General features: G+C 44.3%; 1 protein-coding gene across 14 annotated transcripts in view; it reads left to right on the top strand.

Moving 5' to 3' along the window:
- The window catches only part of TNRC6B (trinucleotide repeat containing adaptor 6B), a 294,090-nt gene that overhangs the window by 242,416 nt on the left and 38,300 nt on the right, over nucleotides 1-13,374 (top strand). For all 14 annotated transcript variants that reach the window (XM_055252755.2, XM_055252752.2, XM_063622887.1 and 11 more), the window contains one exon: nucleotides 1,322-1,447. In XM_055252755.2, the coding sequence (XP_055108730.1) occupies nucleotides 1,322-1,447 (126 nt within the window). The remainder of the gene's footprint in view (nucleotides 1-1,321; nucleotides 1,448-13,374) is intronic.

Here is a 13,374-nt window from a genome sequence, read left to right as displayed (position 1 = left end):
TTAAGCCATCGCAGTATTTTTAGTGTTCTAGGTTTTAATGAAGCCATTACAAAATTCTTTAAAATTACCTTAATCCCTGTGATTCCAGGGATATGATAATGGTGGTGATTTCAATTCAGGGTATACTTACTCAGTATAAGCAGTGATGCAGCTTTCTTTGCTGAAGGTGTTCAGTGGGACATTTTCCAGTGTGTGGAATTGGTGGGTCATGGATATTTACAGATGATATATTCATCCTACAGACTGGGGCTTTATTGAGTTCTGGGAATACAAAGAGGGAAAGATTTAACAGTAGAAAGACAGAATGGAAAATAACTATAGTGTGGTTTGATGATGAGTGCCCTCAAAGAGTTTTAAAGCGTTTTGAGATTGGAGAGGTGGGCTCAGTTAATCTGAATGTGAAATCAAGAAGATGGTTTTGGGGAAGACTTCCTTGATGAGGATGACCTCCAAGCTGGGCCTTGAAGAGGTCAAGTGAAGATGGTATCAGAAAGAACCTCAGGCAGATTGCATTATTATCAAATACGGTTTCTTTGCTGAAGGACTTTTCTCAGCTAGAAACGAGTCAGAAAGGAAGGGCCACCATATAACCCAGCTCTCTTAGTTATCTCATTGGAATAGTGTAGAAGTGCTCCAGTGAGTTGGGCCTCCAGAAAGGAGGGAGTTCAGCTTATTTTTAACTAGACTGATATGTGTTTAAATGAGAAGTTACAGGTGAGTAATGTTTATTTTGGTGTCCCTGTAATGGTTTTTACTTTCTCCCTTTCTTCCTTGTTTATCTCACTGGGTAATTGAGTCACATTTCCTCATCTGTCAAAGAAAGGATTGAGCAGATCCAGGACAAGGAAGGGTGCTAGGCTCACTCTTGGATGGCAGAGAAATCACATCATAATGTTTTATAAATACAACTGATAACTATTCATAAGGCTGCATTTTTACTCAGGTGCCTTTCAAGATGGAGCTCAGGTTATAAAGCTTGAGAATAAATTTGGTAAACCCAATCGCAAAGAAGAGTACTTGAAATAAATGTTAAGTTGCCTGTATGTTTCGTTCACAAAAAAGAATGTAGGACTTTTTCTAATACTTGACAAAATTGAACCCTTTGCGTTTATGGAGTTCTTCAAACTGTACAGGTGCCCATGATTCAATTTGAGTAATTGCCCCAAGCCTTCTAAGATAAGGAACTTCTCAGTTACAAAATTCTGTTATTCCGTGGAACACAGCGTGTGATTCTTCTGAGGGATCTAAAAGACCAGAACTGTTTCTTACTTGCATTTTCTTATGTTAACAAAAAGCCTTACTGCTGCTCTTCTGTTTACAGGGCGGTAGTCATGGTTTGTTTGGAAACAGCACAGCACAATCGAGAGGTCTGCACACACCAGTGCAGCCACTAAATTCTTCTCCCAGTCTCCGGGCGCAAGTGCCTCCCCAGTTTATTTCCCCCCAGGTAAGCAATTTTATGATCCTATGATTCAAAATTAAAGACTGTTTCAGATAGTTACCAGTTGTTAACTGATTTTTGTGGGCATAAAAAGAATAGTAAGTAGCATAAAATATGAAAAAGCCATCTTGACCTTTTGGCTAAGATCAAGTAGAGTAAAATATGAAATATCTAGCTGCTGTAGATCAAGGCTTTTAGAACAAAATATCAAATCTCATTTTTTATTTCATCATGCATACCAACAAAGTAGATACTTTTGCATGAAAGGCTTATTATTCTATTCCTTTTAGATCTCCTATTTTTCTAACTATAGTTTTTGAAACTGCATATAATTAAAACTACTTTATAAGTTATGATGTGTCAATGTTCAGAGGCTGGTTGCCCTGAAGGATTCACCCAAAGATAAAAAGAGAATTCAGCCTGGCACAGTGGCTCATGCCTGTAATCCTAGCACTTTGGGAGGCCAAGGTGGGTGGATCACTTGAGGCCAGGAGTTTGAGACCAGCCTGGCCAACATGGCGAAACCCTGTTTCTGCCAAAAAACACAAATTAGCCAGGCGTAAAGAACAAAACAAAAATTAGCTGGGCGTGGTGGCGCACACCTGTAATCCCAGCTACTCGAGAGGCTGAGACAGTAGAATCGCTTGTACCCAGGAGGCAGAGGTTACAGTGAACTGAGATCACGACACTGCACTCCAGCCTGGGTGATAGAGCGAGACTCCATTTCAAAACAAAACAAAAAAAACAAAGAAAAGAAAAAGAAAACAAGAGAATTGCCAAATTCTGGATTATTCTGAAAATGTTTCAGAGCTGTATGCCAACATAGCAATTAGGTGCTCTAGGGGGAGTTTTAGAACTAATAAAGTAGCAGAGACTCCTGGATTCAACTCTTATTCATTAGCAGCTCTGTGTAGGACATAGTCCATTGGATACCATGGGAACCATTTAGGTCTGTCCCTTAGTAGGAGATGTGCAAAGAGATGGTGTTTTGTTTTGGGGGTAAAGGTGAGAGATTTGTGTTAGTCTACCACACACTTTCCCTGTTCCCCTTTGTGAGAAAGCAGGCGTGAGGATAGAGTAATAGCTGATAAGCTCATGCAAGGATTCAATGTGTGGCCTTAGTCCCTCCTTAGAATGTTATTTTAATAAACCAAGCTTTGAGTCGGTTTCATCCTTAAAAGAAGATGGGAGCGCTTACTAGATCCAACCAGCAGGTTGTAAAGTTTCAGTTTTTATTGTTTTTGTGTTTTTATTTATTTTTTGAAGATAGAGTCTCACTCTGTCACCCAGGCTAGAGTGCAGTGGTGTGATCCATAGCTCATGGCAGCCTCAAACTCTTGGGCTCAAGCAGTCCTCCCTCCTCAGCCTCCAGGTAGCTGGGACTACAGATGCACGCCACCAAGCTTGGCTGGTTTTAAGAATTTTGTAGAGGTGGAGTCATGCTATGTTGCCCAGGCTGGTCTCAAGCTCCTTGACTCCAGCAGGCCTTCCACCTCAGCCTCCCAAAGCACTGGGATGGCAGGCATGAACCACCGTGCCCAGCCTGTTTTGTTTTTTGAAATGCCCTTTAAGACCAGGGCTTAAGGCCGGGCGCAGTGACTCACGCTTGTAATCCCAGCACTTTGGGAGGCCGAGGCGGGCGGATCACGAGGTCAGGAGATCGAGACCACAGTGAAACCCCGTCTCTACTAAAAATACAAAAAAATTAGCCAGGCGTGGTGGCGGGCGCCTGTAGTCCCAGCTACTCAGAGAGGCTGAGGCAGGAGAATGGCGTGAACCCAGGAGGCGGAGCTTGCAGTGAGCCGAGATTGTGCCACTGCACTCCAGCCTGGGCGACAGAGCGAGACTCTGTCTCAAAAAAAAAAAAAAAAAAAGACCAGGGCTTAAAATATTTATTTGAAAAGATCATCTATAGATTTCAAATTCTAGTTTTAATATTCTGAGTCTGTATCTTTCTTAGTGGGGGAGGTCAGGTTTCTCCACACCCCTTCCTTGCCTCCCCGTCATTACCACCAACTGCCTCTCCAAGGTCTTGCCTGGGAGTCTGGGATTGTGTCCCCTTGGCACCTCTCCTCTTCATTCCCTCTAAGTTCTAGTCATCCTTCAAGCCCCAGGTAGAGGTCTGTCCTTTAGACAGCCATTTCTGACTTCCCTGGCACTCTACAATGGCTGTGTCTTCTTAAGTCTTGGAGCATGCACATACTTTACAGTATCCTTTGGTATCAGGCTGACAGTCATCCATGGTTATCAACTATCTGTAGCATGTTAGATAATGTCTTCATCGTGCACAGATGGAGAAAATGCCATCTCTCTCTCTGCAGCCTCTTGGAGTTGGTGGCAGAGGGGTGGGTTGAGGTAAGGAGGAGGTGATAGCAGAATTCCCAGCAGATAGTGTGATAAATGTATAGAAATGTTTAACAGAGTTTGGGTAATCGGCTGAGCCTTCACACTAGCAGTGACATTTGAGTCTTGAAGAATGAGTCAGAATTTTCTGAGCACACCAGATTAAAAGTGCCTTCTAAGCAGCAGGAACCTCATGTGCACGGGGCAATAATATCTAGAAGAACATAGCATTTGGGGGAAAGGCAGTTAGTTTGAATAATTAGAGCTTGTTGAAACATATACACATGCACACATACTGTCTTAGAATATAAAAGGAAGGAACTAAACAAGAAGTATGGGACCAAATTTGGAAAAGGTGTTTGCTTTGCTTAGGATTTGGGACTTGGCCCTATAGGCCAGTCTTTTCAACATGGTTTACAAGCATTATTTGGGCTGTTACTTAAAGACACAGTTCCCAGGTCTCCACCAATCTTCTGTGACAGGTGGCTTTGGGACTTAGTCACCCCCATGTGATCTTTATGTGCACTTAAAGTTTGGCCACTGCTGTAGACAATATACTATTAAAGATTTTTCAGCTGAGTAGTGGTGTAGGAAAATTTAAGGTTTAGAAGATGCTGAGTGCAGTGGCTCACAGGTGCAATCCCAGCCCTTTGGGAGGCTGAGGCAGGCAGATTGCTTCAGCCCAGGAGTTTGAGACCAGCGTGAACCACGTAGTAAGACCCCATCTCTACAAATTTTTTTTTTTTTTTTTGAGATTGAGTCTCGCTCTGTTGCCCAGGCTGGAGTGCAGTGGCACGATCTCTGCTCACTGCAATCTCTGCCTCCCAAGTTCAAGCAATCCTCCTGCCTCAGCCTCCCAAGTAGCTGGGACTACAGGAGTGTGCCACCATGCCCGGCTAATTTTTGTATTTTTAGTAGAGACGGGGTTTCACTATATTGGCCAGGCTGGTCTCGAACGCCTGACCTCCTGATCCACCCACCCTGGCCTCCCAAAGTGCTGGGATTACAGGCGTGAGCCACTGTGGCTGGCGCTTTTTTTTTTTTTTTTTTTTTTTTGAGGCAGAGTCTCTCTCTCTCGCTCGGCTCACTGCAACCTCCACCTCCTGGGTTCAAGTGATTCTCGTGCCTCACCCTCCCAAGTAGCTAGGATTACAAGCATGTGCCACCACGCCTGGCTAATTTTTGTATTTTTAGTAGAGATGGGGTCTCCCCATGTTGGCCAAGCTGGTCTGGAACTCTTGACCTCAAGCGATCCACCCCCCTTGACCTCCCAAAATGCTGGGATTACAGGCATGAGCCACCGCTCCTGGCCTACAAAAAAATTTTTTTAATGATCCAGGCATGGTGGTGTGTACCTTTAGTCCCAGCTGCTCAGGAGGCTGAGGTGGGAGGATAGATTGAGTCTGGGAGGCGAGGCTGCAGTGAACCATGATCAAGCCACTGCACTCCAGCCTGGGCAACAGAGCAAGACCGTGTCTCAAAAAAGGAAAAAAGAAAGAGGAAGGGAGGGAGGGAACAAACAAACCCTGGCAGTAATATAGAGGACATGTTTGAATGGCAGGAGTACTAGAGCAAAGGAGTGCAGTTGCAGGGCTAGTACAGGAGTCCAGGTAAGGCAGCGACAGTGGGAATTAACCCTCTTGTGGAAGTCACCTCTGATCTTTTCATTGCATAATATGATGATCTGTTCTCTGGTCTCTTCTTACTCAGTGTATCAGCAGCATTTGACAAGAGTTCCCCTCCTTTCTGAAGCACTTCCTGCGTTTGGCTTTTGGACACCTACTACACTGGTTCTCCATCTGCCTCTCCTTCTCCATCTCCTTTACAAGTTCCTCCTCAAGTTCTCAATACTTATTCAGCAGAATGCCCCAGATCTCAGCCTTCCAACCTCTCCTCACCATCTGTAGTCACTGCCAGGTGATCTTACCCAGTGGAATGACTTTAAGCACTGAATTCCAAAATTGTGTCTTCAGCTCACATCTTTTTTCCTCAGCTCCACAGACTACTCATAGGTTGCCTTACAGGTTAACATGTTCAAAACACAGCTTCTGATCTCACCCCACACTGCCCTCAAAAACATCCCCTTACTCCCAGCAAATGGCACTCTCATCCTATAGGAGTTCAGGCCAAAAACCTTGGAGCTCGTGACCATGTTCATTCCATCAATAAGACCACCCTTCAAACCTTTATCCAAAAGCAGATCCTTTTCTACCACTTCCAACAGTACAGGCCTGGCCAAGCCACCACCGTTTCTGTCTAGGTTATTGCAGTGACTTCCTGCCTGTTCCCCACCCTACCTTGACTCAACACTTGCCTGTCTCAAGTCTGAGTCAGACCGATTCTCTGACACCGCACTGTCCAGTGTGATAGCCATTAGCCACGTCAGCCCTTGAAATGTGGTTACTGGACTGGAAGAACTGAATTTTAATTAACTTAAATAGCCACATCTCGTTAGTAGTCACTGTGCAGACAGCACAGATGTAGAACGTGTCGGCGTTGCAGGAAGTTCTGTACAGCACTGTTCTAAAACAAAAGGCAGGTCGTGTTACTGTTTCACCGGGAATCCCCTCGTGGCTGGTTCTCTCACTGAGAATTCAAGGCAAAAGCAAAGTCTTTACTCTGGTGTTTGAGGTTCCTGGTGATCCCACCTCCCCACAAGTACAGGTCACTCTCTCATACCTTCATGCTGTTCAAGCCAAGTGGCCTCCACACACCAAGCATACACGTAGAACATTCTTCCCAGATGGCAGCATGGCTCAATCTTTATCTCCTTCAGCTCACTGCTTCATTGCCACCTTCCCTAGAAGCTTTCTCAGGGCAGCTACGTACAGTGTGTGGCCTGCCCTGTCACTCTCTGTCCCCCACTTGCTCCTTGTCTTTCTCCCTCTCTGCCCTGCCCCTAGGAGTGTAATAAGCTTCACAGTGGCAGGGTCTGGGCCTGCTGTGTTCACTGCTGGAGCCTGAGCAGGGCATGTATTTTGAGCTCAGTGACTATATATCAAGTCATGGGAAGATGCATATCAGAATGATTTCAAAAGTGGAATTGTTGGGAAAGTTGCAGTTAACTTTGTGTGAGAGACTTGGGTACTGCAGATCTCTTCATGACCAAAGTGTCTGCTCTACCCAAAAAAGAAAAGTACTTGTGTTCCCTCCATTTTTGAATTTTGTTTTATTTATTTAATGCATACTGGGAGCAGAATATTAAATGATGGATTATTCTGTCTTTTCCCAACATTTCTATATTTTTAAAAAGTTAAGCAGTTGGGTAACTCTAAAGAAAGAAAAGGCCAGGCACGGTGGTTTACTCCTATAATCCCAGTACTTTGGGAGACCGAGATGGGCAGATTGCTTGAGCCCAGGAGTTCAAGACCAGTCTGGGCAATATGGCAAAACCGGTCTCTAACAAAAATACAAAAAATTAGCCGGGCATGGTGGTACATGCTGTAGTCCCAGCTACTTGGGAGGCTGAGGTGAGAGGATGACCTGAGCCCAGGAGGTCGAGGCTGCAGTGAGCCATGATGACACCGCTGCACTCCAGCCTGGGTGACACTGATATCCTGTCTTAAAAAAAAATGAAAAAGACAAGATAACCACACACAGTTTGGATAGCGGAGAAACAAATTCTGTAAAAAACCTCCAACCCAAATACAATGACAGGAATTATTTTTACTAATTCCCTATTCAGACGCTATTCATATACAGGGATGCTTTTCACATTTTGCACTCAGGGTCACTAGGATGTTAACATTGTGTCCTTGAATTTTCTGCTGTTGCTATGTAGCATTCACGGTGATCATAATGATGTTTCATCAGGTAGATATACCTTGATTTGCTTAACATTCCCTTCCCCCACTGTTGAGTATTAAATTGTTTTTAATTTTTCCCTGTTACAAATAATGCTGCAGAGAAATCATTATACATAAACCTTTGCCCACATTTTTTCTAAATTTAGTTGCCCAAAATGAAATTTCTGGGTCAAAGCACATTAATATTTTAAAAGATTTTGATAAATATCAGAGTTTATATTCATTTTGACCACGTTATAGGGGCAATCAGTAGTTAATGTAAACATAGAAGATACTGAGGCCGGGCTCAGTGGCTCATGCCCGTAATCCCAGCACTTTGGGAGGCCGAGGCAGTTGGATCACCTGAGATCAGGAGTTCGGGACCAGTCTGGCCAATGTGGTGAGACCCCATCTCTACTAAAAATACAAAAACTTAGCCAGGCGTGGTGGTGGGCGCCTGTAATCCCAGCTACTCAGGAGGCTGAGGCAGGAGAATGGCATGAACCCTGGAGGCGGAGCTTGGCAGTGAGCCGAGATCGTGCCACTGCACTCCCGCCTGGGCGACAGAGCAAGACTCTGTCTCAAAAAAAAAAAAAAAAAAAATTAGCCAGGCATGGTGGTGCACACCTGTCTGTCGTCCCAACTACTCAGGATGCTGAGGCAGGAGAATTGCTTGAACTCAGGAGGTGGAGGTTGCAGTGAGCTGAGATTGTGCCACTGCACTCTAGCCTGGGCGACAGAGTGAGACTCCATCTCAAAAAAAAAAAAAAAAAGATGACACTGAAACTTCTAAGATTTGTTACAAATGTTCCAGGCCTTGGGTTTCTACCATGCCTTTTTCCTCCAGTTACTCAAATACAATATTGAGAAAGTAACATATTCCAGCAGGCTTTTGTCCTGACTTTAAATTGCTGTTATTTTGCACCTGCAATGCTTTGTTAAATGCCATATCGATTGCAACAAGATCTTTACTTTCTCCAATCCAGCAGGAGATTGAAGGGCTTTTAAGCCAGAATAATTAACTCCCTGAAATGGAGAATGTGCAGACCTGCACCACCGTGATTCCTCTGCAGCCCAGGCAGGCATGAACAGCTGTTTGCCTGGAGCCTAGTGGCGTTTTTCCCTGGTCCTTCTGTATTCTTTGGAGAGGGACAGTACATTTGCCATCGTAAGAAAGGAGAAGTTGAGCAAGGCTGGGATAGGAATTTCTCAAAAATGAAACTTCTGTTGTCTCTAAAATTGTCAGTTTATGGAACATACGAGCTGGTGGCTTCTAAAGATCACTTTCGTATGCTTTTCTTTATATTCTTTCTGTATGTGTCTCTCTGTCTTTAAACAGTATGTTGTTTTCATTTTGCCTTTTTTGCACTTTAATGAAACCATATAGTATAGAGCCTCCTCCTTTTGTTGTTTCATTTTTAATTGTATTATTTCAAATATATTCCCATGTGGATTTGGACAGCTATGGTTCAAATATATTCCCATGTGGATTTGGGCAGCATATGGTCCATTATATGACTATACCATAATTTACCTATTCTACTACCAAGTCTGCTGTTCACAGACATTTGGATTGCTTCTAGATTTTTGTTGTTATGAGCAGTGCTGCTATAATATCTTTTTTTTTTTTTTTTTTTTTTTTTTTTTTTTTTTTTTTTTTTTTTTTGAGGCGGATTCTCCCTCTATTGCCCAGGCTGGAATGCAGTGGCGTGATCACAGCTCAATGCAACCTCTGCCCCCGGGTTCAAGCAATTCTCCTGCCTCAGCCTCCTGAGTAGCTGGAACTACAGCTGCCCGCCACCATGCCTGGCTAATTTTTGTATTTTTAGTAGAGACAGGATTTCACATGTTGGCCAGTCTGGTCTCGAACTCCTGGCCTCATGTGATCTGCCCGCCTTGGCCTCCCAAAATGGTGAAGTTACAGGCATGAGCCACCGCGCCTGGCCTGATATAATATTCTCATATTTGTCTCCCAGGATGAATTTCTCGATGGTACTGCTGGGTCACGGGCAGGTTTTACTTTGGTGGTTTCTTTAGCTAATTTTGAGTAGTAGGAATACCTGAGGGCGGGGTTGGGGAGGGCGGCAGGGAAGTGGTGGGGAATAATGGGTTCTTGCCCTGTTACTGTGTCTCCCATGCTTGCTCCTTGTCTGCCCTGCCCCTAGGAGTGTAATAAGCTTCACAGCGGCAGGGTCTGGGCCTGCTGTGTTCGCTGCTGGAGCCTGAGCATCAATAGCTGTGCCAGGCATGTATTTTGAGCTCAGTTAATATGTATTAAGTCATGGGAAGATGCATATCAGAATGATTTCAAAGGTAGAATTGTTGGGAAAGTGCAGTTAACTTTGTGTGAGAGACTTGGGTGCTGCAGATCTCTTTATGACCAAAGTGTCTGCTCTACTTAGAAAAAAAAAAAAAAAGGCCAGGCACAGTGGCTTACACTTGTACTCCCAGTGCTTTGGGAGGCTGAAACAGGCACTTGAGCCAAGGAGTTCGAGACAAGCCTGGGCAAAATGGCAAAACCCCATCTCTACCAAAAAAAAAATACAAAAATTAGCCAGGCATGGTGGTGCATGCCTGTAGTCTCAGTTATTCGGGAGGCTGAGTTGGGAAAACCAGTTGAGCCCAAGAAGCCGAAACTGCAGTGAGCCATGATCACGCCACCGCACTCCAGTCTGGACAACAGAGTGAGACCCTGTCTCAAAAAATCAATCAATCAAGTAGTCAATCAGCCTGAGCTCAGTTCTGGAGGCTTTCAGTCTGAAATCACCGTCTGCCTCCGTCATCATCCGATGTTCTCCCGTGTGTGTCTCTATCTTCACATGGCTTTTTCTTCTCTGTCTCAAAATTTCCCTCTTCGTAAGAGGACACCAGTTAAGGGATTAGGGCCCACCCTAATTCAGTATGACTTCGTCTTAAACTTGAGTGCATCTACAAAGACCCTATTTCCAAATGAGATTACCTTCTGAGGTTCCCAGTGGGCATGAACTTACGGGCAACACTATGTTACCAAATACAGTCGCTAACTCAGATGAATTTAGGATTCACACTGAAGGTGGTACGTAAGATTTTATGGGTCACTGAGGTATAGTGGGATAAGAATCCGGTTTGGAACATGGTTTCGATAGCACAGAATATATCCATACTCACCCTCCTTTCCTCCAGACTCAAATTCTAGTGAGTTCAAAATTATTATATCAGAGACAGTAAGTTAAGTCACACTGGTGACATTTTGTGTGAATTCAAAGCAGAGATGAAGAGGAGTTGTTATTTGGGGGAAATTGTGGAGGACGTGTTCCTCATGCTCGCCCTAAAACTGGTGCAGAGGCAGCATGCCCTGTAGTGGTGTGCTCACTTGGTGCTCAGTGTCTGCTTGGAGTACAGCTATTAAAATAGAAAGTCAAACAGATTTTTAAATTGGTTGGTAACACTCAGCATCTCTTAGAGGATAGAGAGGAAGCAGCTGGGGGGAACTATTACTTGAAATTAGAGTACTTTCCAAAATGACAGAGTTGATGGGTGCAGTGAAAGTGACAAATCTTGAGAGAAAATGAGCTGGTGAGCCTAGTACAGGAAACCTGAACTTGGTCAAATGTTTATAGACTAGAAGAGTGTCAAAGAAAAGATGGGCCAGGCGTGGTGGCTCACGCCTGTAATCCCAACACTTCGGGAGTCCGAGATGGGTAGATCACTTGAGGTCCCGAGTTCGAGACCAGCCTGACCAACGTGGTGAAACCCCATCTCTATTAAAAATACAAAAAGGCAGGCATGGTGGCGGGCACCTGTAATCCCAGTTACTCAGGAGGCTGAGGCAGGAGAATCGCTTGAGCCCAGGAGGTGGAGATTGCAGTGAGCTGCGGTCATGCCATTGCACTCCAGCCTGGGTGACAGAGTGAGACTCCATTTCCAAAAAAAAAAAAAAAAAAAAGAAAAGAAAAAATGGCATGTATTCTTGAGAATGTAGCAGAGATGGTGGCTCAAAAGTATTAGGAAACTGAGGAATTTAACTCTGACCGTGATGCCAAAGAATGATAAAATGAGAAGATGCAATGAAGATGGGGAAGCTTTCTGATTAACTTAGTTTGTGATGGGACATTTTCAGAAGATGGATAGTAAGGGTAAAAGCAAGCATGAATAAAACACAGAGTAAGCTGAGACTTGCAAAAAAGGTAGATTAAAAGAACCTTTAGAGTTTGGTTTGGTGCAGTTTGGTGATTAGGAAAGGAATCATTGCCTTGGACTAGTTGTATAATGCCCAGGGATTACAGAATGGATGTCAAATTTGTGTTGCTTTTGTCTTTTCTGTTAAGAAGAAGGATGTTCAAACCAAAAGACAGATCTTAGAGCAGAGAAAGAATTTGTGAAGAGAATTGCAGAGCCCTCCCTGTCTGTGATTTTCGAAGAGTGCTGGGAGTCTTCGAGTGGGAGTTTAATAATGACACCCATCTTTCCTGCCCACGTTCTGAATGTTTAAGGCAAAAGAGGAAAACATATTGGGGCCACAGTACCCTCTTTACTACCAGTAAAGCAGATACTGGAGAATGTGCGCACTTCCTAATACCGAATTCCAACCTTAACCCGGAGTCACCGGAATGGGGCAGTCCTCTCTCCAGGCTTGCTTCCAAGAAGGGGAAAGAGGCCTTAAGGGCCTTAAGTTCTATGATAAAATAAAGGTGGATGTCCTCTGTGTGGAGCCTCAGATCAGAAATGGGAAAGAAGCACCCCTCCACTATAAGAAAATGAGTAGAATGGTGAATTTTTTTTTTTTTTTTTGTGACGGAGTTTCGCTCTGTCGCCCAAGCTGGAGTGCAGTGGCGTGATCTTGGCTCACTGCAAGCTCCGCCTCCCGGGTTCACGCCATTCTCCTGCCTCAGCCTCCTGAGTAGCTGGGACTACAGGCATCCGCCATCACGCCTGGCTAATTTTTTTGTGTTTTCAGTAGAGACGGGGTTTCACCATGTTAGCCAGGATGGTTGCGATCTCCTGACCTCGTAATCTACCTGCCTCGGCCTGCCAAAGTGTTGGGATTACAGGCGTGAGCCACCGCGCCCGGCCTTTTTTTTTTTTTTTTTTCTTTACGGTGTTTCTCTCTGGTGTCCAGGCTGGAGTGCAGTGGCACGATCTTTGCTTACTGCAACCTCCACCACCTGGGTTCAAGCAATTCTCGTGCCTCAGCTTCCTGAGTAGCTGGGATTACAGGCGCTTGCCACCATGCCTAGCTAATTTTTGTATTTTTAGTAGAGATAGGGTTTTGCCATGTTGGCCAAGCTGGTCTCAAACTCGTGGCCTCAACTGATCCCCGCCCGACTTGGCCTCCCAGAATGCTTGGGATTACAGATGTCAGCCACCATGTCCAGCCTGGGGAAATTTTTAAAATGATTTCTGAATGGAGAAATAAGGAAAAAGTAGCTAAAAGACTAATGAACTTGGTCCCAATTCCAGGAAAGAATCTAGATTATCAAGAAGATTGCTTTTGAGTACGTATGGCAGTAATCAGTAATCATAGTTTGCTAACAAGTTTTCATACATTCCCTTCATTGATTGGTAAAAATACTGGCATAGAAGAATAATATGGTTGTTGTACTCTACTTTAACAGGCCGTTTGACAAGCTGTCTGTTTTGGACGAGATGGAAATATATTGGCTAAACATTAAAACAGTTGTGTGGATTAGTAACTGACGATTCCTAGGCTGATCGTTTCATATTGGAAGGAAGCTTTAGTGGCATATGACTAGATTATCCTCAGCTCTATCAAGTTCAGCATTCCCATCCGTGACGGGATGGGGGGACACAAACTGGAAATAAGTA

This window comes from Symphalangus syndactylus, chromosome 18 (assembly GCF_028878055.3).
Source record: "Symphalangus syndactylus isolate Jambi chromosome 18, NHGRI_mSymSyn1-v2.1_pri, whole genome shotgun sequence".
In the NCBI taxonomy this organism is placed as follows: domain Eukaryota; kingdom Metazoa; phylum Chordata; class Mammalia; order Primates; family Hylobatidae; genus Symphalangus; species Symphalangus syndactylus.
Note: the sequence above shows the minus strand (reverse complement) of the source record. Positions and strands in the feature narration are given on the sequence as shown.